At 55.7% G+C, this 18,603-nt stretch overlaps 1 protein-coding gene across 11 annotated transcripts in view; it reads right to left on the reverse strand.

Annotated features, from left to right (window-relative positions):
- The window catches only part of MPRIP (myosin phosphatase Rho interacting protein), a 133,506-nt gene that overhangs the window by 19,186 nt on the left and 95,717 nt on the right, over window positions 1-18,603 (reverse strand). For 7 of the 11 annotated variants that reach the window (XM_074320837.1, XM_074320834.1, XM_074320835.1 and 4 more), the window contains 5 exons: window positions 15,722-15,853; window positions 12,151-12,260; window positions 8,555-9,146; window positions 6,848-6,964; window positions 371-4,243 (listed from right to left, as the gene is read on the reverse strand). In XM_074320837.1, the coding sequence (XP_074176938.1) occupies window positions 371-4,243; window positions 6,848-6,964; window positions 8,555-9,146; window positions 12,151-12,260; window positions 15,722-15,853 (4,824 nt within the window). The remainder of the gene's footprint in view (window positions 1-370; window positions 4,244-6,847; window positions 6,965-8,554; window positions 9,147-12,150; window positions 12,261-15,721; window positions 15,854-18,603) is intronic. The other 4 variants (XM_074320841.1, XM_019715956.2, XM_019715960.2 and 1 more) reach the window with 2 other exon arrangements.

Raw genomic sequence — 18,603 nt, forward strand, 5'->3', positions numbered from 1 at the left:
GGGGGTGGGGGTGGGGGCGGGAGGAAGGGTGAGGCTGGCAGGGGGCAGCAGGGGCCGCCAGCCGTGGGCGGGCAGGCAGCAGGGAGGCGACACGCCCTCTCTCGCCAGGGACCCTGTTCTTCTGCCAGTCCTCTTCCCGGTGGGGGCTGTTGAACGAGACCCCCTCCTGGGCCCCGCTCCGAGGCCACACCACGGCCAGCGAGGAGATGAGGGAGAAACAGAAGGTCGCCTCAATTCTGCTTATACAGTAATCCAGAGCCAAGAACCGTCTCCCAGCTCCACCCCAAGCGTCCGGTGCACTAGACACCCCCAACAAGCAGGAAAGTGCCTGCCCCTCGACTGCTTTGCAAATGAAACAACGCTTCAAAACCTTAAGGTTCTCAAAGTCTTGCTGGTACTTGTCGCGCAGAGCGGCTGCGTCGCCCTCCAGATCTCTGTGCTCCAGCTCCTCCCGCATCACGTCCATCTGCGCCTCGAGCTCCTGGATGCGCTCTCTCAGCCCCGACATGGAGTCGGCCTCCCCCTCGGCCGCGTGCACAGCACCTGTGGGCTGGCTGGCTGGCCAGCTGGACGAGGGGGGCTGGGGGCGGCTGCCTGGGGGGCTGGGGGCCCGCAGGGTTTCGGGGTGCTGCCTCTGGTAGTGGAGGAGGGTCTCCTGCAGGCACTGCATGTTCTGGGAATAGTGCTCCTGCAACGTCCTCAGCTCTTCCTCGTGGATTGTCTGCAGCTCCTTGACTTTGAGCTGGAACTTGTCCTCCAGGCTCTGCATCTGCTCCACGTGGTGCCGCTCCATGTCCCGCCGGTCGCGCACCGAGGCGTCCAGCTGGCTGAGGACCCTGCTGTGCTCCGCCTGCAGCGTGTTCTCCGCTCGGTTCAGCTGCTCCACCACACACCTCATCTCCTCCTCGTACCTGCCCTGCAGGGCGCTCATGCTCTCGCTGTGCTTGCTTTCCACCTCTTCCAGGTACCTCTGCTGATGGTTTAGCTGGGTGACCTTGGCCTTGAGCTCTGCATTTTCCCTCTCGATGATGGCGATCACTTCCAGGTACTCGCTCTTCTGCTTCCGGAGAAGCTCCTCGTACTGCTCCCTGAGGGCCCCCACGGCTTGTGTGTGCTCCTGGCAGAAGGGCCCCCTGCCCTGCCAGGACGCCTTGTAGCTCTGCAGCTCCTTTGCATACTCCAGCCGGATTCTGCACGCCGCGTAACACACCTGAGCCTGAATAATTGCATCTTTGACTAACAGTGAAGAATACTGACCGAGGCCTCCCAAACAGGTGTTGTACGAGAGACTCTGGGATGCCTGGAGAAGCTTCTGACAATCTCTTACCGACTCCACAGGGGGCAGCGAGGTTAAAGCGGCAGATATCTCCCCTAAGAGGCTGGCCTTATCTTTAAGCTGTAGGGCAAGTTCTTCCTGAATAGCAACGAGGGCTCCAGAGCTCCGGTCAGACAAACGGGTCGGCTCCTGGGAGCCGGCTACGTCTTGATGACTCAGTTCTTCTAATGGACTCAAGTCCCAGGACGCCTGTACACTGTCTGCAATGCCTGTTGGAAGCTTGAGGGCTTCCGAGACCTGCTGCATCACTCTCTCAAAGTTGGGGGTGTGGTAGGCTCCCAGGATCTCCCCCAACACATGCTTGTGCTGTTGCAGGGCTGTCTGGGTCCCCCGGAGTGTCTCCTGGATGCTCTGCAACCGACGGTGAAACGACTCCCTCACGGACTGCACGGCGAAGCTGAGTTCTGCCCTGACCCATGTGGCGTCTGCCAGGGCGGGGACCAAGGCCTGGGGGACGCTCTGCTGCCCCCCTCCTGATGTGCTGGCTACCTCTCTTCCCAGTGTCCCCAGGTGCTCGCTCAGACACTCAACCTGGCTCCAGAATTCGCCATCCACCAGCACCTTCTTGGCCCAGGTGTCTGCTGGGGCCCCAGGACAGACTGCGGCACTTCCAGACTCCAGGGGCATCTTAGCTGACTGAGAAATATCGTGGAGAATGCGTGAGATATCTGACGTTGTGTTTTTTAAAGAGTCTGCTATTTGGTTTATCAGAGAGGCTTCCAAAGCTATTTGATCAGAAAGGAGCTTCAGCTGCTCCTGCTCGGTCAGTTCAGGCTGGTGAGGTGGCTGCTGCAAAGCTGCCTTCCCTGTCTCCGAGGCACTGCCTTCCTCTAGCGGAGCCTGGGCCCCGGCGTCTGCAGGGCGTGGCCAGTGCCGCAGGGCCTGGATGGCGCTGACCAGTGCACTTTCCACGCTGGCCAGGGGGCTCGCTCCTACGTCCTGTGTTGCTTCCTGGCCAGCCCGCGGCAGAGATCGTAGCTGCTCTTGGCAGTTTTCTAAGCAAGCCAAGGCCTGACTGTTTTTGACCTGGAAATTGCCAAGCTCCCCAACGTGGTTTTCCACTATCTTCACCCTGGCCTGTCTTTCCTGATCCAGCTGGGAGGCCAGCGCTCGGACCTGGAGCAGGCTGGTGCGGAGCTGCTCGCGGAGCCGCGCCTCCGTGCTGGCCCACTGCTGGTGCAGCGCGAGCAGGGCCTCCTGGCTCTGGCCCTGCTGGCTCTCTAGCTTCACCGTCACATCTTTGAGCTTCTCCTCTGTGATGTAGAGCTTGGTCTCCAGGGAGTGTATTATGGAGAGGTAGGTGTCCGAGTCACTGGTTGCAGGGAGAGAGCTGGGGGTGGCCTCTGACGACATACTTTCCTCTGAGGGTGACCGGTCCTGACTGGTGTCGGAAGACGTACTGCTGGTCCAGGTCTTCTCAGACCCGTCGGGGTGGGTATACTTCTGGCACTGGATTGTGGAGAACCGGATTCTCTGCCTTTTAATGCTGGGCACCCCTGGCTCGGGTTTTGCTGCAGTTTGCGGGTGCCCCTCTGTGTCAGGCACTTCCAACCTCGAGGGCACCAAGCTCGCTTCTCTCCTGGGGCTGCTGTCCCCACATTCCTCCCCAAGGGCAGCCCCTGGGTCCTCATCCTCGAGCCTCAGTTGTGGGAGGCCCGGGGGCGCGCCAGCAACTTGGAGCTGCGGGCCCGACTGTGGAACCCCGTCCTCCTCTGCTTCTTCGGGGGGGCTCCGTGGCTCTGCCACCTCCTCTGAAGACGCCTTTACAAATTTCCTTAAAATCTCTTCCTTTGCCTGGAGTTTTATTTCTGTCTCCTCCAAGCTGCTCCCCAGGGCCACCATTTTAACCAAAGCCTCGTTGAGGTCCTGCTCTTTCTTTTCCAGAACTTTCTCGTGCATTTGCTTGATGTGCTGCAGCTCCTCCTCCTTCTCCCTCAGCAGCGTGTGCATGCCCTGCAGCTGGCCGGCCACCGCCCTGTACGAGTGCTCCAGGCTCTGGTAGTCCGCCTCTCGTCCCCTCAGCTTCTCTTGGAGCTCGGTGACGTCCCCATCGGACACAGCCACGCGCCCCATCAGCTCCTGAAAGCGCTGCCTGATGGCGTCCCGCTCGTCCCGGAGGCTCTGGACGTGCTCCGCCAGCTTCTGGATGCTGGCCTCCTTCATCTCCAGCTGCTCCTCCAGCTGGTGCACTGCCTCACTGCCCTCGAACTTGGCGCTCAGCTTCTCCCTCTGCAGGACCTCCATCCGCTGCTCGTGGTCCTGGAGCTGGTCCTCGTAGGCACTGGCCTTGTCTTCCACCTCCTTCAGGTTCTGCAGCAACACCTGCTTCTCCTTCTCGCAGCTCTCAAGCAGCAGCTCGTAGTTCCTCTGCAGCTTCTCCTCCATCAGCCTCTGGGCCTGCTCGCTGGCACTGAGCTGCTGGCTGAGGTCCGCGATGCGCTCCTGCAGCCTCTGCACCTCCTTCTGCCGGTCCCGCTGCAGGGCCTGCTGCATCTCCAGGTCCCGCAGCTCCTGTGTCTTCTCCAGCAGCAGGGCCTCCGCGCTCTTCAGCTTCTGCTCGCTGGCCTGCAGCTGCCCGCTCAGCGTGGCCTCACTGTGCTGCCACTCCTCCAGCTGCTCCCGGACCTTGTCCTTCTCCATCTTTAGGTCACCCTTGAGCTTGGCCAGCGCCTGTTCCTTGATAGTGAGCTCAGCGGCGGCGGTGCTGAGCCTGGCCTGGAGGCTGTGGATCTCGGCCTCATGCTGCCGGACTGCGTCCTTGGCCTCCCCGTAGCTGCGCTTCAGGGCCTGCGTCTGCTGTGTGCTCAGCCCCTGGCGCCGGCACTGGGCCTCCAGCTTCCTTTGCAGGTCTTGGTTGACTCTGTGGAGCCTCTGCCAGGCACCGGATGGGGAGGAGGCCACTTCAGTCTTAAAAAAACCGATTAAACACTGGTTAGTAACACTCGGGCTTCCCAGTTCTGAGTGTCACACCTCTGGCCAGGGTCAACCACAGAAAAGCTCCTTGGTGGGTTTGCCTTTCATCCTTTGCACAATTACTTTTTTCATTAAAAAAAAAAAAATCCAACAAATCATCTGAATTTTTTTGGTAAGTGCTGCTTCCAGGTAAACAGAAAACATGGACAATAACATCAAAATAGCTCTAACTGAATAGCTTCTAGGAGAAATAAACCAAACGAAATTGAACAATGGAACACACGGGTAAGCAAACAAGATTGAAGGACAACAGACGGGCAGGAAGGAGGACAGGGGGGCAGAACACAGGCGTCTGTTTGTTTTGCAAAACAAAAGGTCCACGGCTCTAGATGATAACCCTAAAGAAGCACAGGACGAAGGGTACGGATGATGTCACTTCCTTCTAGGCTAGCGAGAGAAGGAAGGGAGGCAACAGCTCGGGATGTCAGCAAGGTGACAGCCACACATTGTCCTTTGGAAAGTGGAGCCCGTCCTCTACAGTAACAGGAAAAACTAATCTCTACCTGCAAGAAGACAAAACAAGGGGAAAACGGAAACCATGGAGCAAAATATGATCATCAACAAAACAAACAAACCTTTACGAAATTCAAAATCAGAAAGTGAAGCATGCAAAAAACAAACAAAACACAAATGAAACAAAACTCCCCAAGTGGAAAGGCATGCAGGACAGACAGAAGAACTAATGATGAAGGGGAAACAAGAACACAAACACGAGTGAGAACAGCCCCGCCTAAGAATTTGGCCTGCCTGTGGCCCCCTTAGTCTGCTGGTGGGGAAGCCACAGATGTGACACTCAGTTACGTTGTTATTAAGTTCCACTCCACGGCACATCCAAACCACGCAAGCTCCACCTCCCGGCAGTTAGCGCAGGGCCCCCCCCCCCGCCCCCAAGTCCCACTGACTCTGATTAGAAGCAATCCCAAAGCGCAAAGGGAGGCGACAGCACCCTGGTATTAGGTCCCGAGGCTGGTCCTCCCAGTGCTGACTGACAGGGGCTTGGGTGCAGGCTCATGCATCATCCAAGTTAGACACAGGTAGGTTCTCAGGTTAGCAATGTGCAAAATCTGCTGCGACTATCTTTACCACCTGATGTGGGGCGAATTCGTGTATTATGTGGCCCCAACCCAGATTTAAAAAAGATGCTCCCCAAGCCTGGAAGGTCTGTACGAATGAACCAGAAAGCCCCGAGTGAGACGTGTAAGAAAGGGCAGCCAATCATCACCAGTTAGTTCCCGGTGCTGAGCGTGAACTGAACTGGGCCTGGTAGTAACAGGACTGAAGGGGCTGGAGAAGAGGGTGCAGGGCACTGGGGGTGCCGATGGCCACAGTCAAAGTTGGGGGAAAAGAGAAATGGGAGAGAAAGAGAAGGCAGAGGGAGCATGCGACACAGTGTGGAGGGTATGAAGTGAGGCAAGAAGGCAGACTGCCCAAGGAGCTCCACGCGACCCGGGGTGACGTGGGCTGAGACGGCCAAGGCGTGGCGCTCGGGGAAATGCCGACAGCAGCTCTTCAGTCAGGGTCAGTGAGAGCGGGAAGGGCCCTCGGGGACAAGGTCTAAGTCTGCTCAGGCAAGGAGAGGCTGACGCTGTGGCAAAGGGGCACCAGCTCTGCTGCAGGGGCTGGGCCTGCACTGGACCCAGGATCCTGACTCGAACGCCAGGTCCTCAGCCTCGGCAGAGAGCTCTGTCCCACCACCCGGCACGCATCCGTCAGTCACCGCTCCTGCCCAGCAGTCCGCTCCCTGGGGCAGGAGTGTGTTGTTTTGTACGAGAACTCCCAGAGCGGGGCCCGGAGAGCTGCAGGAGAGCCAGCCCACCCCGTCCAGCCAGACACCCTCAGCAGTGCCCACTGCGCTGTGAATGTGCCTGCCGGCCAGGACTCTGGCACGAGCCCTCTGGCAGTGGACAGTGGGTTTGGGCTCAGCTCAGGACCCAGGCTGTGACCCTCCTCCTATCGCCTTCTCGGGCTGGCTGGGTTGACTGAGGGCAGGGTGGCCATGTTTTCCCCTCGAAACTTCAGTCTAGGTAGAAAGAAAGAAGTGGGGCCCCTAGGCTAGTGTAATAGCCCCGGTCTGCCCGGTAGGTGTGGCACAGACAGACGGGCGGGGGATCCAGTGCCAGCTCTGCCAATAACTTGGTTGTAAGGAGGCATCTGGCTGGCTCTGTCATTCAACTTCTTCAATCTGTAAGACAGGCCTAATACTGCTTTCGTGAAAACATTAGAAATAGCACGCAGATATGTGGTATTTATAATACATATACTCGGGAATTGGGTGACTCTGACAGCCAAAAGGATAGACCACCAAAATTATTTCATTAACAAAGAAAAAGCCTTAGATGTAGACGTTGCGGCCGACTGCCCAGAACCTGACAGTAGGAGGAGAAACACACACGGCCCAGTGCACTGAGAAGAGAGAGTCCAGGCGCGGTGTGGGCCAGGCGGCCCTGCTCACAGCTCCGCACACTCCCAGGCAGTGTGCGCCCCTCACGCTGAAGCCCCTGGTGCACCTCGAGGGCCGAGGCACACCCGCAGCCCTACCTGCAGCACGTAGCCCTCCCGGGCACTCTGCTCCCGGCCCAGAGCCACCCTCAGCTGGTCCTGCAGGAGCCGGTTCTGCTCCAGAAGGTCGGAGGCCTCCTTCTGGCTCTGCTCCAACTGTGGGCAAAAAGACATCCATTTCTAATCAAAATGATGGTGACATACAGAAGCAGCAGCACAGCAGAGGCGCACGGGGCATTTCCGGTGCCGGGGGGCTGAGCACACAGGCCCACAGGTCAGGGATGCGCTGATCTGCTCTTACTTGCAGCGCGTGGGACTAAGGGCTCCAGCTCCAGCCGTAAGTAGCCCAGCAGGCTCGTTATCCTTGACACCCACGTAACTGCCACGCCTGTAAGCTTCCAACACACATCCGCCCCCAGGAAGTAAGGCTTGTGCCTGCATCACAAAGACCCTGCTGGGGCTTCCGGTTTCCTCAGGGGGGGTCAAACAGGCCAGGGCTGCCACTGCCAACAACTCCTTTTATACAATGGATTCCGCATAAAACTGTTTGCAAAAAGGGTTCCACAAGATGTGAAAAGCAAGCAAGCTACTTCACACTCTTCTTGCTTTCAATGGCTTTGAATTCTGTTATCCATCCACCCACCTCTTCCCCAAACATTCCCTAGCTGCCTACTGGATGCTGGGCCACCGCGAGGGAGCGGGCACTGCCAGGCTGCGCTGAGACCCTTGACTTTCAGACACCGCTGTTTAAAACAAATTTATGGAGCAGCGTGTGACCTGCTGGCCAGCAGGTCCATTTTGGGTTTAGAGCAATGCGAGTTTGAACTGTTATATTATTGCATCTTGCCTTTATTATCTTACTAATAGACATATAAAATGGAAAAAAAAATTGAAGTGTTCAGGCTGGTGATAAATGTTGGCCTCATGAATTTGATAAAGTAGGAAAAAGATGAGAGGTGAAGGCAGACCAAAGTGACAAATCTTAAAATAAGCTACTTTTGTCAAAGAATACATTTGAAACATGAAACTAACGCTGTACCTCCTTGGCCACTGAACTCTCTGTTCAGACATATAAATCCACTGTTGTTCCCAAGATTTGGTTTCTGGATACATGTTCACGAAGGAACACATTAGGCTACACACCGGGCTGGCTTATCCATCTCTGCGTCCGGATGCCGTGGGGCACACACTGGAAAAAGGCTCCGCAGCTCAGCTGGTGCTGAATGAGATGGGTCCTATTCACCCACTCAAGGCCTGTTTTACATCCGGGATATTTAGAAGCTGCCTGCCTCCGGCCGCCTGCCTGGCACCCCCCCTCAGTCACCAGGCTGCTGCAAAAGCATCGGGACTCATCTCTGCCTCCAGCTCTGGCGTGTTCCACCCAGAGGTGCCTCGTACAGCTCGGAGCCTAACTGCTCAGTCCCTCCCCCACCTACCATCCCTAAGTGCATGCTGGAAACAGGGTCAATAAGGCCCCCACCTGGGCCCCGCACCGCCCCTAGCCTTTTCTCTGGCCACCCCTGGCTCTAATGGCAGTGCCCTGCCTGCCACTCGGCCAACTCCTCCGTCCCTCTGGAAAGGCCTGGCGCCCCCTTCCTGCCTCCCTGCATAAGCTGGCTCCCTTCATCTTTCAGTGCCTGCCCTGTACTCTAAAGACCTTCTCTGTCTGCCAGACCCTGAGGGGAGGGACCACGGCTCCGTGTCGTGAGCTGAACCGCTCAGGCAAGGCTGCTGCATGGAACCCACCCGTCCGTCGGCCCCGACCGCCGCGGCCATCACCTCCTTCTCCAGCAGCGAGGTCAGCTCATGAGTGGACAGCCGGTCACTTCCGTCCTCGGAGGACAGGTGCAGGGGGGCGATGGGCACCTGCTTTTCTTCCCGGAGAGGGGTGGTCTCCACCTGATGCCACCGCTGCTCGATTTCCACGTGGACGTTCTGTGCCTTGAGGTCGGGGGTCGTGGGCAGCCCCGGGCTCCGGTCGACCTCCATGCGCAGGGCGGCGTCCTCGGCGCCTGGGCCGTCCACAGCGTCGAGCACCCCGAAGCGCTTGCGGCGCTCCTCCCGCCTGCGTGCACGCTCGCGCTCCAGCTCCCCCGGCTCCCCTTCAGGGCGGGTGTCCGGGGAGCCTGCCGTGCTGGCCCTCTCCTGAGCCAGGGCCTGCTGCAGGGGGCGGAACTCAGCCCAGTCAAACGTCTTGGAGCGTCCCTCCCGCCTTCTCTCCCTGGCCCGGCTCCTCTTCTGCTCGGGGTCCGGCTCCCCGAGCTCCGCCTCTTGCTTCTCGCTTGGCCTCAGGCAGGTCTCAAAGGAGCTGCTGCGGTTCTTCTCCTCCGGCAGCGAGCTGGGGGTAGGGGGCAAACAGCGTCAGGTGTGGCTCCTGGTGACATGCACTCACGCCCGCAGAGGCCCCAGCCCCACTGCTTTCCCACATTCTCTTCTACCTCTGCTGCAGCTCCCTTAGGACGTGGGAAGAAAGGACACTCTGCTGTCCTTTCCTTGGAGAACCCAAACCAGGTTCTGAGTGGGGACGGGAGAGAAAGAGCCACAGATGGCCTAGAGGTTTCCAGCAGGATGATATTAGGAAAGTCCTCTTACTGAAGAGATGCTACGGGGAAGCGTCATGATGTCCCGGTGACCAGGATGGTGCAGCACAGGGAGCCCCCACCCCACTGAGAGCCCAGGCTGAGGGCCAGTCAAGCTGCACTGGGCGCGGCCACCATCCAAAGCCTCCATGAAGGCGGCCAACCCCCGAGGCATGCGTGTACTGGGCAGGGGGGACAGAATAAATGAGACCGGTCGCGTCCTTGAAGGGATCAAAGGTTTTTTAATAAGCAGGGAAGTAACAAGGTCTGTGTTTTAAGAAAACGACCCTGGTGGCTGGTGTGATCAATGAATCAGAGTGACATGCCCCAGACCACCTGTGGAGAAGTGAGATGGATGGCCCAGGTGGCACCCACGAGCCCACCCCATGCAGTGGCCCACTTGACAGGTGGAGAGCAGGACACTCAAGGGTACTTCTGCCAGCCCAACAGTGAGTACACGCCTTTTCCCAATTTGCCCCAAAGCAAAGATTCCTGAAGAGGACCCCACCTGGGCAGGGGTGGGGCGGGGCATCAGTCGTGGCAGTGTGAGCAGGGTCCCCAGGCGCTCTGGATAAGCCCGAGACCTGGAGCCAAAGCAGTGACCTCTGGTCCCACACAAGCACAGCGCCCCCAGCAGAGGAGGAAGCCCTGGGTTTGCGAAGGCCAGCAGGGCGCTCCAGGTAGCTCCTGTGTTTAAATGGGGACCCAAGAGAAAGGACCCAGAGAGAGACACCCAAGGAAAACAGAACAGCTTTGCCATCAGCCCCTGGGGCCACCTGTCCCGGCAGCTAACTAGTAAAAAGCAAAGTGCTTTCCGACGGTAGGCCCTGCAGTTTCCATTTGAGACCACATGTGCATTTGAATAAAACTTCTCCAGAACGGAACTTGCGATGCCACTGAACTGAGAGCTGGATCCGGCTTACAAACACGGAAAGCGGGGTCAGCAGCCACGCAGGACCCACCAGTCTCCTCCTGGGACCCCTGCAGCCTCTCACGAGGAAGCCCCTATAACTCCCCTCAGACTCAAGGGGCCTACAGAGCCGGCCCTGACCTGGCACCTCTGACGTTTGCCTCTGTTTCTAACATGTTCTTGGGACTTAGCCTTGTAGCACTAAAATGTCTGTATTTTCCTTAAACTATAAAAGCCCACATCGAATAAGCACAAAGGCTGGAAACAAATTACTCCACTAATTCTGAAAAATTCTAATGAAAAAGACAACTGTTATGTCAACCTCCCTATAGAGACAAAATGCCTGGTCCCTGGGAGCCCACGGTCCCTGCACAGAGCCGACACCTGAGCACGGAAGGGAAGTATGCATGCCAGCCTGGGAGGGGCCACTCCTGAGCCAGGTGGGCACACAAGTGTGCCCGAGTGTGTCCTTTGCACTTGTTCTGAGGGCAAAGCCACACGCCTGCCCTGAGACAGCCCAAAGCTGACTTCCCCCAGCCGAATCCTCAACCCGATGCACAGGGCCAGGTCCCAGTTGAATGGCCAGGTCTGGCTGGGACATGGTGGGCAGGTCGGTGCCAGTGGCCAGGACAGGCCTGGAGGCCACCTGGCCCTTGCACGTCCACTGTCCGTGCTACCCCGCCTCCCGGAGGCCACGCAGCAGCCTCAGAAAGAAGCCCAAAGCGTCTTTCCTGTTTCCTGTGGGGCACCCTCAAGTGCTCAGAAAGTGTCGGGCTCGTAAGGCTTTGGCCTCTGCTCCTGACAGGGGCAGTGAGTGGTGGGGGGCAGCCGCTGAGGACGCCGTGGGACACAGCCCCACGGGGGCAGGAGCACCTCCTGCATCTATGCACACAGGAGGCCCCCCACTAATGAACAAGCCATCTGTGCTAACAGGACACCCAAGAGCGTGTCCCGGTCACCACCTCCTGGTCTTACTAACTCAGGAACAGCCAACTGGTAGCTTAATAAATGAAGCAATGAACAAATGATGCCCATAAACACAGGAAAGAAGGAAAGAAACGTTCTTTCGGGTTCCTTTCCTTCCTCCTTGCTCACAGAGATGCAGTGTCACTAGGAAGGAGACGAGGTGCCCACGGCTGCCAAGATGCAACACTGGGCAAGAGGGCTGACCCGACGTGACCTGCAGTGAAGAATACACTTGAGAAGTCAGACTACGTGTCTTGAAGGGTCTTCAGTGAGGCCCGTGGCACAGGCGAAGGCTCTGAAGCCTGAGGCGAGGGCAGCCAAGTCTGGGCATTCCCAGAACCAGCGCCACACACCGGAACTGTGTCCTCTCTTCTAAAGGAAAACCAGCAGGTTTCTAACGTTCAGGGCTGGAGGCGGAGGGCATGCAGTGAATCATGGACCCACGAACCACAGTGTGAACATGGGGGAAAACAGTTTTTCAACTTAGGCTCCAGTACCATGCGTTTCAGGACTTTTCCTGGTTGCAGAAATCCAACAGCTGTCAGAGTGAGGTGGAAAGAAATGCCATGGTGGCCTGGGAAGGGCCTCCAGGGCGGCCCCCACCCTGCCAAGCACAGTGCCAGTGAGGCCCGGGGCCGCCCACTCAGGGAGCTCCTCCCACTAGCTCAGCTCTGACAGTGGCTCCCCCACCAGGCTTTAAGGAGAAAGGCAACCTAAGGCAGAAAACCAGGAAGTCAAAAGGACAATGAGCAGAGCCGCGCCAGTGGTGGGAGAAAGGAGAGGACGGCTGTGCGGGCCAGGCGCAGAGGTCAGGTCCCAGAGGGCCTGTAAAGGATGAGGCCCAGGCCACTGGGGAAGGCGGCTCCCTCGGGCACCAACTGCTTTACCTCGTCACATCCGGGGCAGAGCTTGGGTGGACGTGCTTCATGATGGTCTGGATCCAATTCCGCCGGATTCCCGATGTCATGGCAGAGAGGGTGAACTCGCCCTCCTTCGTCTACACAAAAAATAAGGCGTTATCAGGGACCACGGTCCCCTCCCCACCCCCAAAGGAAGTCCACAGGGAGGACTGCGGCCAGCTTAGGAGCACAATGTACGCCCCCTTGGGACAAGGAGAGCCAAAGAAAGAGCAGAGCTGTGGACACTGATTTGCTTTCATGGCAGTGCTGCCTGGGGAACGGCCCTGTCGGACCCAGCAAGCACGCTGTGGCTTGACAAGGGTGACTCGTCCTGCACTGGACAGAACGCACAGACTGGGGCAGAAGGGAGAACAAAGCAGTGGGAAAGGAAGTGCCCACAGCACATGGGGCTGAGCTGGGCCCTGCGAGGTGAGAAGGGCTGGCAGGTGGATGGAGAAGGGGTGCATGTCCCCGGCGGGGGGGAACAGTGCGTGCCCAGGCCCAGTGCCACGGCACGCTCATCCGATGCACAGGGGGAGGACAGTGGCAGGCACAGGGCAGGCCAGGCGGGCTGGGACCTGCGTGTGACAGGCTGAGGCGGCGGCGGGACGCCTGCTGGGCAGCTTGGCAGTCGTCCAGGTGACTAGAATTAAGGCAGTGGTGGAGGTGACAGAGAGGAGGAAGGGGAGCACTTCTAGGGCAATCCCTAGACACCCTACTCGGGTGAGCTAGTGGGGTATCAGAGGAGCACGTGTGCAGTGGGGGGGCACGCACAGACATGAGGGGTGGGGAGCCAGATGGCCAGCGAGGGTGGGGAGTAAAGGCTGGACTCTGGGCCATGGTCCCTTCACCCCCAAGGCCCTGCTCAGCACCAGCTGAGAAGGGCAGGGAAACGCGGGTGGCGGTTTTCATGGGGTCCATTTCCCTGCTTCTGCACCTATGGGCTCCACTCTCACAGAAGGGAGGGTGTCAGTCCTATTCTTTACGGTGCTCAGGCTACTCATAAACAAACCCCTGAGATACCAGCAAAGATGGTTCTGGGATGGGTACTGGTGGGGTCAGGCCCAAAACATGAGAGCCCGGGTGCCGGCACAGGGGCGGCACAGCACAGCTCGGACTTGGCCACCACCAGCCCCAATCAGATAGCCCCGGCCCACGGCTCCTTGGGTTTTCCCTTGCTGTGCACCTAGGGTGGGGGCATGGCCTCCGAGCTCCCTGCAAGTGCAGGCCCCTTGTGCCCCAAGACCCGCTCACACTCATGGCGGGACCTCTGCCTTCTCTCCTCCCAGACTGCGTGTGTTTTCAGCTGACCTCAGCGATCTCCACATTCTCTCTCCATGACCTCACCTCCCACTTCCAGCCGCTTTCCCAACTGTAGATCCACACTCGTAGCTGCCTAACGATCTTAGAGAGCCCACCACAGCCCCAAACACACCATCAGCCAGAATTCCAGAGGCTCTACTCTTCCTGTGATGTCACCTCTGCTGCACGACTTCTGCGCAAAGCCCGCCACGCTCTGCAGCACAAGACCTCACGCCTGCCTGCTCTCACCGGGCCAGAGCCGTGGCCCACGCACGCTTCATCCACAGCGCCTCAGCCGCTCTTTGCTGCCCGCCACCACTGTACCCGCTGCCTGGCCGCCTGCCTCCCCTTCACCTTTCTCACCGCCTGCCTGCCCTGCAGGATGTGTCTTACTAACGTACAACCTCCTCGTGTCTTCCAGCACGTTCCAGTGCTTTCCACAACCTCAGGACAAGACCGACTTTCACCCGGCCCTCAGGGTTCCCACGGTGCTGCCACTGCCTGGCTTCTGCACTCAGCTCCTTCATAGGTGCCACTAGATATGGTGGCTGGGCTGGGGACACTGCACACTCACTCCTCCAGCCTTGTCTGTCAAGACCCAACAGCTCCCTGGGTTGAGATCCCTGCAGGACCCGCCCTACACCCCTGCTGGACAAGCAGCAGGACTGCGGAGGAGCTCCCTGCCCCAGGGTCAAGTGGAGAGGCTCAGACTGACGGGGGAGATAACGAGGAGGCTCTAAGTGACCTCGCTGAGCATGTCTGTTCCCCCTGCAGGGACCAGGGCAGGAGAGCATCACAGCGGGGCAGCCTGAGGTCCTGCAACTCACGCCCTGGGCTTGGCACCAGGCCATCTGTGCCACCTCCAGCTCTGACGTGGCCCCCCACAGAGAGCAAATGCCGTGAGCAGCAGCCCAGTGGGCTGGCAGCTGCATTTCTCCTTATGATGAACGTGCTGGGTTTTGAGTCTGAACCTCATTCTCCTCTAAGTTTCGTTAGCACGAGTCAATGTCAGTGTGCCTGGTCTACTCTGCGTCCAGTGACACTGCTGAGTCTCTGGGCCCAAAGAGCTGAAGGGAAGACCCTGTGTAAGGTGACCCGACTGGGGTTCTAGCCCTCTGCGAGCAGCCAAGTCCTGGGGCCCAGCCTGGCTGTCAGGGGTTCTCTACATCACACACTCACGAGGCCTTGTGAGGAAATAATTAGCTTTGCCCAAAAAGCGGTCTGGTCTTTGTCTCGGCTCATGGGAAGTAACCTCTGAAACCTTGTTATTCAGGGTGGGGGCTGGCCACGAAAGGCCAGCCATGAAGTGGGCGGGCTGGGGTGGGAGGGGGGCTGGAGATTGTGTTTGAACACATGGACATGATTCAATCGTCATGACAGTTATGAAACCTCAATGAAAATTCTGGACACTGGGCTTGGCCAAGCCTCCTGGGTCGGAAGCTCTGTACCACCACACAGCGACACTGGGAAGGTAACATGTCCCTGAGGACACGGAAGTTTATACTTAGGACCCTCTCAGGTGATTCTCCAGGCATCTCTTCCTCTGGCCGGTTCTGATTTATATCCTGCTACAGTAAACCACAACTGTAAGTATGGTGCTTCCCTGTGCTCTGTGACTCGCTGTGGCTAATTCTTGAGCTTGAGGATAGTTTTGGTGTCAGAGTGAGGGCAGATGTGGCAGTCAGGGGACCCCGCCCTAACCTTGAGCTTGGCTAACTCCAGGAAGCCCTCAAGCCACCAACTTGAATGACAAGGCCGATGAGAACTGTCCTCTTTATCTAACAAGGTCATCTTTTCAAGGGCAAGGGCAAGACCTTGCTTATCCGAGTCCCTCATAAGATTGTGGGGAAAAAGACTTTCGTGAATTTTCAAATTCAAGATTGAATGAACAAACGAAAGAGTAAGTGAATAAAAACCTAGTACTATGAGATTTAAAAAATCAACTTTCATTCTTATCCCGCATCCCACACATCCTTCCAACTGTCTAAAACTCCAGCATGAAAAACAAAGAACCTTCAATAATAAAAAGCTTCTAAACAGTCTTGAAAGAGGCTAATGTCTACTATTCTGCTCAGATCACAAATTGGGGGTGGGGGTCAGGTGCCAGAGGACAGAGGAAGGAATAAGACAAGGCATCAACTCTGCTGGGAAAGAGCATGCTGACCCAGCACGTGACGTCAGGCCTACTCACAAGTGTCCCTGGACTAGGAAATCAGGATCTTAGAGACACCCCAGCTGCTCAAGCCTGTGCCCCAACCTCTGTACCAAGCCGGTCTCCAAACTCCACCTCTGTGCTCACGTGTATCTGAAAGCCATAATTTCTCTGGACAGGATACTCCGTGACATCATAACACGTAGACAAGTCAATTTCCCCATCCAAGTCAGCTGCCTGCAGAGAGAAACGAGACCATAAAACATACAGAAATACTTTTTGAGGAACTTCCACACAGTTTTCCACTGTGGCTGCACCAATTTACATTCCCACCAACAGTGTATGAGGGTTCCTTTTTCTCCACAGCCTCTCCAACACGTGTTACTATTTGTCTTGTTGATGACAGCCATTCTGACTGGGGTGAGGTGATATCTCACTGTGGTTTTGATTTCTCCAATAGCTAGTGAAGTTGAGCATCATTTCATGTATCTGTTGGCTGTTTGTACGTCTTCTTGGGAGAAGTCTCTGGTCAGGTCCTCTGCCCATTTTTTAATTGGACTGTTTGTTTTTTTGTTGGTGAACACACAAGGTAGTATGTAAATGGCGTGTTACAGAATTGTACTCTTGAAACCCATATAATTTTATTAACCACTCTCACTCCAATAAATTTAATTAAGAAGAGAGTTAGGACAGAAGTCAGTGCTAGGCGCACAAATCCCCATGACTGTGGTGGGACTTACTCTTCACGGGCAGGTGCCCTGACAGGGAGGGTGCTGCCTCCCTACACTCCACGGAAGCGTCCATCTGCCACTTTCCTATGTGTCTCCTGCCCGAGATACCCATGCTGGTGGTTCTCAAATGTGCAAATGTCGGAACTGCTTTACACGTAAACACTGAGGATCCCAGAGTTTTTACGTGAGCTTTATCTAGTGATATTTGCTATATGAGAAACTACAATGAAAAAAATTTAAACATCGGGCGGCTGGTTGGCTCAGTTGGTTAGAGCGCAGAGCTCTTAACAACAAGGTCGCCGGTTCAATTCCCACATGGGCCAGTGGGCTGCGCCCTCCACAACTAGATTGAAAACAACAACTTGACTTGGAGCCGATGGGTCCTGGAAAAATACACTGTTCCCCAATATTCCCTAATAAAAAAAATTAAAAAAAAAAACAGAAAAAAAATTTAAACATTTACTCACTTAAGAATACAAATAAGCCCATTTCATCTTTTAATAAAAATATTATTTTAAAAAATCTGTGATAAGAGTGGTATTGTTTCCAATTATTACAAATCTCTTTAATGTCTGGCTTGTCATATCTGTTTCTGCATTCAGTCTGATGGATATATTGTTTTGGCTGAATCATGAAGATAGTCTGGACTTTCAGAGATATGGAGTTGGAACAAAAAAGAGAGACATATTTTAATAGTCTTTTCAGATAACTGTGGCTACACATCTTTGCTAAGTGGTAGTTCCTTAAAGGTTAATTACAAAGTAAAATCTGAAATCCTATCAAGGAACTTTCTGTACTCGGTCCCATTAAAATCCACGGTTTTACACTACCCACTGACTGAATCATTTACCCCTGCATGCCTGTGTAACACTAGGTACTGGTCGTCTGGAAGACAGTGACTTATACACATCTTCCAGATGTTGACACGTCTTATTATATAAGATGATACGTCACATTTGTTAGCATCATCACATATTTGGTCAGGAGAGTCTACAAATACAGGGAAGCTGTCAAGTTCATGATGGTGAATACAAGTTTTCCCAGGTTCCAATTTTTGCTGAAAAGCTCATCTTGGATCACTGGCAACAAATCCTGGCAGTTGTCTTCCTAGAAGGAATAGGCTCACTTGGTTCATTTTCAAGAAAATGTCTGCTAACACCCAAAGGGAATGAGGGGTTTGCATCAGTTCTGTCAAGTAAGCTGGTGCTCCAGCAGGAGAAGCTGCTAGTTCAGTGGGCAGTGCAGACAGGGCAGACATGCCTCCCCACAAGGCAGTGAACTCCCCATTTCAAATCACAAAATATGAAAAAGACGGACACAAAGAGTCACTCTGAATGTTCCATCAAGGCCCTTTCTTTACCATCGGGAGTGTGTGGCAGTGCAGAATGTGACCGCTGGCCATCTGTGGCAGCCTGTCACTGGGCTAGGGAACCAAGAGTTTCACTCACCACTTGCTTGGCCATTAGTACAAATGTGAATACAGTGAAAAAAGCAAACAGCATCTTCGTTTTATAACAATAACTTTCAGTATCCTGGCCCCCTGAAAGTGTCTCCAGGGGTCTGTAGCCCACCTCCGAGAAGGGCTGCTCTGTGCACACGCAGCCCACACTCACGCGTGCTCCTGTACGCCCTGACCAGGCACCTGCACCCACACTAGTGCACACGTGCCTACCTTGTAACACCACTACCCTTCTGCAGTCCACAAAGGACTTACTTTTATTTCAGGTTCGGGCTATCAAACATATATAACCTGCCCCCTAATGATAGATATTTAGGCTCTTTTCCATTTCCTGCTATTATAACGGTGCAGAATGCCTAACCTGGGACATAGATCTTTTTCTATGTGTACATCTGAAGGATTCCTGGAGTGGAATTGCAAGGGGAAGCTTAGCTACACAGACGTGCTAAACTGCTCACAGAGATGATTTTTTGTAGGTAATTAAACCTAAGAACCCCCCACCCCCCACCACGGAATCAGGACTGTCAGCCGGGCCAACCAAGCTCCTCTGCCACACCCACCCTTGTCCAGAACATAAGGGACAAGATTTAGCTCAGTTCTTTAAGTCTCAATTCACCACAAAATCCTTTTGCAGAAAAACAAAACTGCTCATCCTGAGTTTTAAAATAAGACATCGTTCCGTGTTTTTCAAAGAACAGACAAAAGGAGAGCCGCTTCACGCACTGCACCCAGGTGCCGAGAGCAGGGCCTCCAAAGCCCCCAACACCCTGGGCAGGAAGCAGCTGCCCTGTGCTCAG

The sequence above is a fragment of the Rhinolophus sinicus genome, linkage group LG15, assembly GCF_036562045.2.
Source record: "Rhinolophus sinicus isolate RSC01 linkage group LG15, ASM3656204v1, whole genome shotgun sequence".
Taxonomy (NCBI): Eukaryota; Metazoa; Chordata; class Mammalia; order Chiroptera; family Rhinolophidae; genus Rhinolophus; species Rhinolophus sinicus.